The sequence below is a fragment of the Amphiura filiformis genome, chromosome 19, assembly GCF_039555335.1.
Source record: "Amphiura filiformis chromosome 19, Afil_fr2py, whole genome shotgun sequence".
NCBI classification, from domain to species: Eukaryota; Metazoa; Echinodermata; class Ophiuroidea; order Amphilepidida; family Amphiuridae; genus Amphiura; species Amphiura filiformis.
Genome location: NC_092646.1, coordinates 19,020,132 through 19,032,042, shown reverse-complemented (window position 1 = coordinate 19,032,042; position 11,911 = coordinate 19,020,132). Strand labels below are relative to the sequence as shown.

Sequence of the window (11,911 nt, the reverse complement as noted above, 5' to 3'; positions counted from 1 at the left end):
GGATGTTGTAGTATCACAGGTCACCACCTTTGAGTTCAACCTGAGAGGTATCTTCCTGATCGCTGAACTGTAGGCCCCGGCCAAGTTGTGACGTAGGCCGCCTCCCCTGTTAAGTGAAGGCTCCTCCCGTTTCACGTAAATCGCTTCTTTGACCCCTCCTAAAGGAGCGCACAGACCTCAGTCCGGATCAAGTTTGTGAAGTTCTTGAATTATGTCTGAACACGACCTACTTTGTCTACGATGGCAAGTTCTACAGACAACGCCATGGTTGCGCAATGGGATCACCAGTATCACCGATTGTCGTAAACTTGTTTATGGAACAGTTTGAACAGTTGGCCCTTACATCGTATGCTGGTACCTCCCCTTCGCACTGGTATCGTTATGTTGATGACACTTGGGTGAAGCTACGTAAAGATCAATTAGCCCCTTTCTACGATCATATCAACAATGTCAATGAACATATCAAGTTCACGCAGGAAGAACTGAAAGACAACAAACTTGCGTTTCTAGACTGTTTGGTTACAGTGCAAAGCGATGGCAGCCTAGAAACATCGGTATACCGCAAGGACACGCACACAGATCAGTATCTGTTGTTTGAATCACACCACCCATTGGTGCACAAACTGGGTGTAATACGCACTTTATTTCATAGAGCGAACACTATTCCCTCTAGTGAGGACGCAAAGGAACAGGAACGGGAACATCTACAAAAAGCACTGAACTTTTGCGGTTATCGTAATTGGACCTTTCACAAAGCACTCGCTCAGACCAAATCTACCGACGAAACCGCTCCCGCACGTAAGACTCAGGATGACGGTGAGGTGACTCGCGGTAGGAACATCACGATCCCCTACATCTCCGGACTTTCAGAGAAACTCCGTCGGATTTTTCGTGACAAAGGGGTACCGGTATCTTTCAAACCCAAGAACACTTTACGTCAAGCGCTAGTCCACCCCAAGGACAAACAACCTAAAGACAAGCAAAGCAACATCGTTTACGCGATTCAGTGTCAAGACAGTGGATGCGAAGAGCTGTACATAGGGGAGACTAAACAAACGCTTGCTAAACGCATGTACCAGCATAGACGAGCCAGCACTGGTTGCGGTGACTCCGCCGTCTATACGCATTTGGACATTACAAAGCATTCTTTTGATAACAAGGATGTGAAAATCTTGGACAGAGAAAGCAGATGGTTTGAGAGAGGGGTCAAAGAAGCGATTTACGTGAAACGGGAGGAGCCTTCACTTAACAGGGGAGGCGGCCTACGTCACAACTTGGCCGGGGCCTACAGTTCAGCGATCAGGAAGATACCTCTCAGGTTGAACTCACAGGTGGTGACCTGTGATACTACAACATCCGTTTCACAGGTCAATGAACTTTTGCCGCCACAACATCAGTAGGGCTGATGATGCGTTCAGGATTGGACGTGAAAATTTCCCACTCAAAATATAGTAAGTCCAGTTGACTAGATTATATTTTAATATTAATACAGTTTTGTACACTATTGACATTTATATTAAAAAATAAATTTCTTTAATACCTCAAATAAGACGTAATCTAATTTTCAATTGTTGAATTTTCAAGATACTGTAGTAACTGAATGCTATCTCACGCTTGTAATTTTAACCTTATTTCATTGTTTGAAATTCAAAGAATGGAATTAAACAACGACCGTGAGATAGCGTTCAATGGCTATATGTGACCATCCTCCACAACTGAGCCCGGATGTCGCCAGTGCCACTATTGAGATATGCTCCATCGAACTTAACAATAAACATTAGGAAACAAAGGATTTATTGACTGTTTTATTGATTTTTCACTACTTAAATGTCAAGTACTATAGACATGCTATACATCATTTTAAAGCTAATTTCAAGCAGAATATGTTGGTTGAATATCTCAAAAATGATGATTGGCGACTTCAGGGCTCAGTTGTGCTGAGGGGTCACATATTTTCTTACATCAGTGGCGTGCGCAGCACATTGAACGTTGGGGTGCCAGGTTGTTCAGTTCCCCCGAATGGAGTTTGAATAGGAGTGTAAGGTGCGGGCGTAGCCCACACTGCGAGCCTTAGTGCCGTTGGTGGGGTCCAGTGGCAGTGCCCCCTGAAGCTCTGGGTTTTTAGCGTTTTAAAAGGCTAAGGAATCCCCCTGCCCCCTCCCCTTTGCGCACGACACTGTCTTACATTTCAATTAGGCGGATTTTGCATGATTAGTGCTCTCGTTTTTGTGTTTCAAATCGAGACATATAATATATTTACAATATAAAATGCAAGATGTTCAACTGTTATTTAACTTGGACTTGAGGGACTTTAATATTTATTTTAGATAACCATCTGATAGAGATATCAAATACCGGAGGAAATAAAGGTTGAAAGAGATCTTACCAAATGCGATAGGCAAAATAAAAGATATTATATCCAACTTGGATTTGTTGGATCAATACATACTATACCAAGCATGGATAGATACGCAATCATCTAGATCGTGGAATACGTGGTTTTCATACTAATTAAGATGAAGTATTATGATGTTATAATCTAACGTAATAATACGAAATTTACATAGAAGTCATTAAAAAGATTTGGTAATTGAGAAGGTTTAAGATATTCAAGTTTCCTTTCACGAAGTCTTGCGACAAATTTGATATTATAATATATTATATTATTGTAAAAATTGTCTATTTATATATACATTTTGTATGTTTTAGGTAAAACGCCATTCATTCTGAAGTCTAACGGATTAGAAATGGTTTTACAATAGTATTGTAAATCGCTTAAAAGATTTTAATATCATATGTCATGAAAAAAGATACATTATAACATTAATGCAACAGCATGCAAGTTGATATTCTTCTTTGACTTAACATACTGTTGTTGTGCTCTGCTCTTCAAAAGTACCCACGTTATCTAATATTGATTTTGAACGATACAATGAACATGGTGAGAGGTTGCAATGTAAGTGATACTGTTTAAAGGGTCTATACATATTTACACTTTCGGACATCCGTGACATCGCAACCGGTACGTGATAGATATGATGCATCTTGAATGTGATCATGGTGATGGTCTAAGGGTTTATACATATTTACACTTTCGGACATCCGTGACATCGCAACCGGTACGTGATAGATATGGTGCATCTTGTATCTGTTTGGTTAGGGCGTGATATTACTATTCAAACATAATGAACAATAGTTTTTGGGTTGATGGTTGTACTCTATCCATCTGGGACAATTTATTTTGCCAACAGAAAAACCCCTTGAAGATCGGAGAACAAGTTCCCAGAGGTACATGCTAAATAGTGTTAGATCAATAACTCGGAATTTCAGGCGGGTCATTGCACAACTCGAAAAATATATATAACAGTTGTTTCACTGCGTCAATGCATATAGTTATGTTTCACTCTAATATTAAAATAGACAAAATGAAACTTATATGGAATACCACAGACGCTGTTCCTTTGTTTTATCTTGCAACAAGAATTGGTACTCAAGGAAGAACAGGCGATTAATTGATACAGTATCTCAGGTTAACTAAGAAATAAAACAAAAATGTCGGCATTAGTATACTGTAGTGTCTTTCCAACTTGTAAGTGATACTGTCTAAGAGTCTATACATATTTATACTTTTGGACAATCGTGACATCGCAACCGGTACGTGATAGATATGGTACATCGTGCATATTACTATCCACACATATAGGCCTAAACAATAGTTCTTGGGTTGATGGTTGTACTCTAACAGGCGCGTATCCAGGAATTCGTAGACCGGGGGGCGCAAAATAGATCTTTGTAAAATATCATATGGCCGCGAAGCGGCCATCCCGGAGCGCTTGCGCGAGGCAGGGGGGTGTCTGAGGGGGGATGTGCCCCCCTCAGAAGTGAGAAACTTTTACAAAATGAAGACCTAATTGAAGCCATTTGGTGGACCATTTTGTCATAATTTGAGTTTGCAAAAGCCTAAAATTTGCGAAAAGACGGCCCAATTGAAGTCATTTGTGGACAAGTTTGGACTTTTATTGTATGAATTATTGCTTTATAATTATGTACCCATTAAGTTGCGCATGCAGGGGGTGTGTGAGGGGGATGTGCCCCCTCAGAAGTGAGAAAATTTTGCAAAATGAAGACCTAATTGAAGCCATTTGGTGGACCATTTTGTCATTATTGTGTAAAATTTGAGTTTGCAAAAGCCGAAAAGACGGCCCAATTGAAGCCATTTGTGGACAAGTTTGGACTTTTATTGTATGAATTATTGCTTTATAATTATGTACCCATGAAGTTGCGAATGCAGGGGGTGTGTGAGGGGGATGTGCCCCCTCCGCAGAAGTGAGAAATTTTTGCAAAATGAAGACCTAATTGAAGCCATTCGGTGGACTATTTTTGCACTATTAGGCCTATTATGTAAAATTTCGGGGTAAAAAAGTTTGAGAAAGAAACTTTTGGAAAATAAATGCCCAATTTAAGCCATTTGGTGGACCATTTTGTCACTATTATTGTGTAAAATTTTAGTTTGAAAAAGCCTAAAATTTGCGAAAAGACGGCCCAATTGAAGCCATTTATTTGTGGACAAGTTTTGACTTTTACAAATTGTATGAATTGTTGGTTTAAATTATGTACCCATAACGTTGCGCATGCAGGGGGTGTCTGAGGGGATGTGCCCCCTCAGAAGTGAGAAATTTTTGCAAAATGAAGACCTAATTGAAGCCATTCGGTGGACTATTTTTGCACTATTAGCCCTATTGCGTAAAAAAATTCCGTGGTAAAAAAGTTTGAGAAAAAAACTTTTGGAAAAAAAATACCCAATTGAAGCCATTTGGTGGACCATTTTGTCACTATTATTGTGTAAAAGTTTAGTTTGAAAAAGCCTAAATTTTGCGAGAAGACGGCCCAACTTATACATGCAATTTTTCTCCTTTCCTCTTCTTTGGGAGGGGCCGGGGCTGGGCCCGCCGGCCCCCCTGAATCCGCGCCTGAACGGTATCATTAGTTACAACTAGTAAATGCTCAAAATATTATACTTGCCCGCCCCCTGGCCCAAACAATTTATGCCATAGGCATAGGCATACAAGTGTGCTCTCAAATTGCCAGCGTGCTCGGAAAGTAAGGCCCCCTATCACAAAATATAGGCTAGTATAACTATAAGGCAACCTATAGTCGCATAAGGCCATTGACTTCTATTTTGAAGCCTGCAAAATAATGTCCCGTTCCCCTAGTTCGATCTCTCCTCTTTCTCTCTCTCCCCTCCCTCCTTCCCTCTCTCTCTCTCCCTTTTTTTTTTTTTTTTTTTTTTGGTACCCGGGGGGCGCGCGCCCGTTCAAAAAGGGCTAAATACGCTACTGGTCTAACCATCTGGGACAAACCTATTTGCTGACAGAAAACTCCCTTAAGGATCAGAGAACAAGTTCCCAGAGATATATGCTAAATGGTGTCAGATCAATAACTCTAAATAACGGTAAATATGTCTACGTTTAAAGTCATGCACAACTCAAAAAGTAAAAGAAAAACAGATGATTAATTGAGTGTCCCAGGTTAATGAAGAAATGAAATAAAGAAACAAAAATGTCGGCACTATTAGAGTGTTATAGTGTCCGCAACTCCTTTTAGCACTTTGATTGTAATTATACACTGGCAGCTTCCCATTAAAATTGGGTGGGTGAGACAAGTGAGGTAAAGCGTCTTGCCTAATTGCAAAACACGGTAGCACCGGCGAACTGCTACGCTACCACGCCCTTAAAAATCTTCATACAAATAACTTCATACTCGAAATCAACGTGGTATGCGGAGTCGCATGATTTGCTCATTTGTACGTGATATTATCATATTTGCTGATAATAAAGATCTTGTTTTCAACACCGAGGTCAATGTTGTTCGCTGATTTGTAATGTTTGATGAATCGATTTCCCGGAGCTGATGCGTATTTAACCGTGATGATTGAATATTATCTCACAATAGTGTGGATTCCTGAATGCAATTGGCATTGAATTTGACAGACCTAATGTTCCTCATAGAAGTATTAGTTGTATTCAACTTTGCTATTTAGATAATTTGACTGGCCTATATAATATGAATGGATGATCTGCAATGGCATTGAGGAATATTAGTAAGCAATCATGGTTGGTAAATGCCAAATTTTGTAAAATATACGATTTTCACCTGTAAAATGTATTTCGTATGTTATTTTGTACTTTGAACTAAGCAGTTCATACAAAAAATGCTTGAAGATTGAATAATTATGCTATTATTATATCAAATGACTACTCATCCTTGAAACGCATTTGTAATGTTTTAGTTTGAAGACTAGTGCAGATTTTCCCCAATGGCAAGTTGGAAAACAATGTATAATATATCACGCATGATACATTATTAGACCAGTTATTAGTTTTATGACGTGATAACGACATAACGTAACAGTTAATAATCTTCTTACTGTTAACGTATTTTTCACCAAATGGCTTTAATCTTGGAACCATATGTAGCTTGAGCTCATTTTAGCAGAGAAAATTAACCTACAAAGTTCGGTTGGACGATCCAATTCTAAGGCAAATGGGGATTTTCATGATTGTATGACTTTCTAGACCAAAATAAACGTTCCAATTTCTCGAGGATGCACTTACGCTGTGATAAGGTTATATGGAGAATGTTGGTACTTATTTTTGAATCACTGCGCATACGACACTTAGTATACATCACTCATTTATATATCCTCTAGCACCTATCATACTGCAGTTACTGTCCGTTTTCCTATACACAATACACAGTGCTCTCACCATTGACGCGTGACCCCTACAAATGATGTATGTTGGGAGAATGGACACTTGCCTAGTTAACATCACTGTGTGAAAAATAACCAGCCAATATTTTATTTATTCTCCAAAACTTCTAGCAAATATATTTCTCTAACATGACCTAAAATTACAGCTAGGTTAGATGTTCAGAAATGGTCGTACTTTTGTAAAATATGAGTGAGGGCAAGGCATAGCTAGCCAACTCCCCGTGTTATTTGAATGGAGATTTGACCGAAAATATTGGTATCGGACCGCTCACTTCTGAAGGATGCCACAAAAAAACCGGTAAACGCTACATTTAAATTATTCTAAATAGGTTCTAGAAAATAAAGTTTTGTAACATGTCCTAAAATTTTAGCTAATTTAGGTGTTTGGAGAGGGTCGTACTTTTGTGTTTTAGGAAGGACATGTAAACGACAGATAACACCAAAAATATGAAGAAATTATTTCTAAACCGTGTTAAGTCAAAAATCATTATGTTGCTCATTTTCAAGAATGCTGGTTTACAAAAAGCACGACATTGTCTGATTTCGTGAACAAAGCCACACATAACATTGTTTCCTTTCGTTTCCTTTATAATCGGTTACCCAACTGAAGCTATGAATACCAGCTTTATTGCGATATCGCACATGAAAACAGTCACTTGTGCACAACCAGAGAAGATCCGATTTAATCAGTTGAGCTGTTTCAATGAGTGTTATCTTGGTTTAATAGCTTTTAATGGGGTTAAGTCCTGCAAAGGTCGAGATGAATTCTACTGTAGACATGACTGCATCATGTATAGAACTGCATTGTAAAGCCACAGTTGCGATATGGTTAAATGGAAAGTATTCGAAATATTATTATCTACGATCTTCCGGTGATTATTGTAAGTGTCGTTAGAATGCTTTTATGGTTCATAAAATACGTCTTCGTTGGCCCATAATATTTGATATGTCACGCATTAGAATTCCGGCAGAACTGTAACTGATGACCCAGCCGTTCAATAAAGCGTGACATCTTACAATTATTGAGACCATAAAATCTAAAATTAGCAAAGGCAAATGCTTACCATTTTACTGTACTAAAATATTACACACTCGACTATTTCAGTGCAGCTAACAGAATTTTGTTTTGTTCATTCCCCACTTGGAAATGCCACACATATTGTTCATCAAAACTATTTCAAGAAATGTTGGTATCACGAATAAATTGAAACATTTTATTTCAAATCGTATATGTTTTCTATTTGTTTATTTTATTTCCATGTAATGGTGGATACTTAACTCATCATCAAACCATTTCCCACACACACACAACTTAGTATGCGGAATCACAGTTTGTTGATTTACATGTAATAGATATTATGATTTAGTTATTATTAAAGAAAATGTTTTAAAAACATCGAAAATTGTTACACGATCATTTTGTAATGTTTGAAGAGTCGATTTTCCCAGAGCGGTAACGTGCAGACGCTTATAGTCACAATGGTTAAGTTAAGACTAAACGACATATCACGATCGTCTGGATAGCTGGTTTAAAGCTTTTTAGTTCAAGTACGGTTGCATTTCTGAATCCTTATAGCTGGAGGAATATATTGGAGTGGGTTTCAACAAGATAATGTACAATTTTGCATTATTTTACTTTTTTTAGTTAATTCGTCTAGCCTATAAATTCGATTATTTATATTTTGACTAGATACCAGTGCAGACGGCGACTTGTCTCTTTTAGAATAACCACCAATAGAAATGTGATTTGGGATACAAAAGAAAGATTTTAATATAATTAAACGGGTGATTATTTTACTTTCTTTTCCATTATTCTATAAATATCATATGTGACCCATCACATCGAAACAGACCACTTCGCAGCTATCTTCATTGGCAGATAACAATGAAAGAAGATGGAAAATATAAAGAAAATAAAAAGAATTCTGAGCTTGTTCTGCCTCATAAAACATTTTTACTGTATCTGATTTCAACAAGTAAGGTGTCATTTTCAAGCTAAAAAGCAGCAGTTTATCCTAGTGTTAAAATATCCATTTTCATTTCTGCCGCGAGGTGGTCTGTTTCGATGTGATGGGTCACATATACGACTTTTCCTTTTTACTTTACATAGCTGGCATGACAAGTAATGAAAGTTCTACTATTTTTATATTAGATAATCGTGGATGCGGTATACTTTTAAAACACCTGCGCATTCGACGTTTGACCCATTTCCATAGCAACATTCAATGTCTTCAATACCTCGAAAAGATGCTCTATAGTTTCAAAGGCTTGATTTAGGATGATACGAGACATTTCAATCAGACATAGATTTAACACGATCAATGTCCTCATTCTTAATTGTATTATACCCAGGTGTGCTTCGAATTGAGACATAATATTTACAAGAGAATGTAAGGCGAATAGAGACGTTGTACTACTATTTCACTCCACAACAATGCTAGGCTTGGGACTTAATATCAATTTTAGATGAACAACGGGATAAAAATCACCTCAAGAGAAGCAAATGCTGACATACATGTTGAGCATAATACACAATCTTCCTGATCTTGATAATGATATACTGACATGTATGTCGAGTACCTTTTTAGGTTGTTTACTAAACATGAGGATTTGTCCCTCGCAAGCCTATGATCAATTGTCATAAAAAGCAACACATTCAAATGTCAAAAAGGACTGTATATACATTTTGTCACAGCACTGCAATGACTATAGTAGGAATTCCAAATGGGTGAACGCAGCTTTCAATAGCGTGACGTTTTTTGCGTATACGGTTCGATGTACGCCAGCGTGTGCGACTGTGCGTGAGTAACGCGGAAGTGAATCCAACCATGCCAACGCACTCGTGATTGGTTAGCATTGTATCCAAGGTCATGCGTTCCCGTTGTAGTTTGAAATACGCGATATACGATCACGGTTGGATCGAGTACAGCTGCTGTTGTCTGCGCTTTTCAACAAGTCGCTTAACATGCTTAAGTTAATTTAGGACAGCTGCATTCATTCAATTGGAATTCTTACTATAGTATACATCATATTCAAAGATTGCGCATCCATCTGTGTATTGTAAAGGGCTATTCCAGAAAATAAGCACACACCTCCTATAGAGGAGTGAATTTGAATTAAAGAAAAATTCGGATTTCCCAGCTTATCCACTTTCATGTTGAAGTTGCAGAGATTCAACTACATATTGTACAGAAGGGTATAAATGAGTGGCATTAAATACGAAGAAAAAAATCGGGATTTTTTAGTGACACAAGTGTGAAAAAGACCGCATTTCCAAGGGATATAGGGAAGTGACATCAAATATGTTGAAAAAATCCGGATGTTTTAGTGCAAGTGTAAAAAAAGTCCGCATTTCCAAGGGGTATAGAGGAGTGATATTTAATATGTTAAAAACGTCCGGACCTTTTTTAGTGATAAGTGTCGTTACATACGATGAAAATGTCCTGAATTTTTGGCGACAAGTATAGGAAATGTTCAGATTTCCAAGGGTACAACCATTGTTGAGGAGTGGCATTCACTATGCTCAATTATAGTACTCTCCCGACGAAATGTCTTTCCGCAACCCCTATAACCGCAGAAAATGTTAAATTGTAATAATACTACAAATAAAAACGTATCAAACCTAAACTGTCACTAAAATATAAACCCTTTAATCAATAATAGTCATAATTGCACGAACCTGGAACCCTCATTTATTACAAAAAATAAATAAAGACAAACTTTCCTTATTTTGTGGTAAATTACATAGTAAAATTCCATTGAAAAAAGTGGCGGCGCTGTTTAAATAGCTATTCCAGAAAATAAGCACACACCTCCTATAGAGGAGTGAATTTGAAATGAGAGAAAAATTCGGATTTCCCAGCTTAATCCACTTTCATGTTGAAGTTGCGGAGTTTCAACTACATATTGTACAGAAGGGTATAAAGGAGTGGTATTAAATACGAAGAAAAAAATCGGAATTTTTTAGTGACACAAGTGTGAAAAAGACCGGATTTCCAAGGGAAGTGACATCAAATATGTTGAAAAAATCCGGATATTTTAGTGCAAGTGTTAAAAAAGTCCGGATTTCAAAGGGGTATAGAGGAGTGATATTTAATATGTTAAAAACGTCCGGACCTTTTTTAGTGATAAGTGTCGTTATATACGATGAAAATGTCCTGATTTGTTAGCGACAAGTATAGGAAACGTTCAGATTTCCAAGGGTACAACCATTGTTGAAAAATAAATAAAGAAAAAATGTCCTTATTTTGTGGTAAATTACATAGTAAAATTCCATTGAAAAAAGTGGCGGCGCTGTTTAATGAGGCTTGTTATGACGTCAATACCCTCTTGCTATCAACAAGTTATCATGATCGACTTGCAGTTATCCCGACTGCACTGCTGGTCTTCATCAACAATGTTTGAAACAAACGCTATTTGGGTTCGGTTGTTATTATTATCTTGGTGGGTTTTTCTTTTTCGGCCGTTCAGATTTCGGGCGATTGTCCATTGAGCCATTAATCTCCTTTTTTCTCAATTATATTGGAGAGATCCCTCGTCAATATTCAATAATCTTACAACTTCACGGTTAGATTTTCCTTTACTATGATATAGTTTATGATATATATAAAGTTTGTTTCGTTATTTTCCGGGCAATGTTGATTAAAACTGATTAAAGGTTTATAGATGATATTGAAGTAAATACATAGGTTTCAAGTTAGTATTATTTACTAAAAAATCAACAATTGTTACTGCGGAAAGACATGTCGTCGGGAAAGTATATTATTCAAAATATTTTGAGGTGATAGACATTATAATTGTGATAAAAGTAACAAGGGGGTGGGGTTAATATAATTTTTGTATTACTTTAGCTACAGCCTACATGGTTGATTCTATTTACTGGTTTAAAAGTGTCGTACTTATAATTTTTCTTTATTTTTTACATATGAAATAAATTTCATTTTAAATTTAATATGATTGGGAACTTAATAACTGTACACATGTGTGTCTTGTTTTTATTGAAGTTTAATGGGCTACTACTAAAGTACTTTTGAAAACTTTTTTTAATTCCTTTCTTTTTAAGACATAATTGCATGATTTTTTGAATCACACTTTGGTTCTCTGGTTCACTCTCCTCTGTCTGTCATTGTTTCATAGTCA

The 11,911-nt window shown here is 37.2% G+C and overlaps 1 protein-coding gene across 1 annotated transcript; it reads left to right on the top strand.

Annotated features, from left to right (window-relative positions):
- Window positions 1–275: 275 nt before the first annotated feature.
- On the top strand, window positions 276–11,794 carry LOC140140426 (uncharacterized). Its single transcript, XM_072162187.1, has 2 exons — window positions 276–1,192; window positions 11,776–11,794. The coding sequence occupies exons 1-2, from the start codon at window positions 276–278 to the stop codon at window positions 11,792–11,794; spliced, it is 936 nt and encodes a 311-aa protein (XP_072018288.1).
- Window positions 11,795–11,911: the final 117 nt, after the last annotated feature.

Excerpts from the sequence above, each read along its gene's own strand:
- LOC140140426 (XM_072162187.1), top strand. The coding sequence starts at position 276 with ATGGGATCACCAGTATCACCGATTGTCGTAAACTTGTTTATGGAACAG.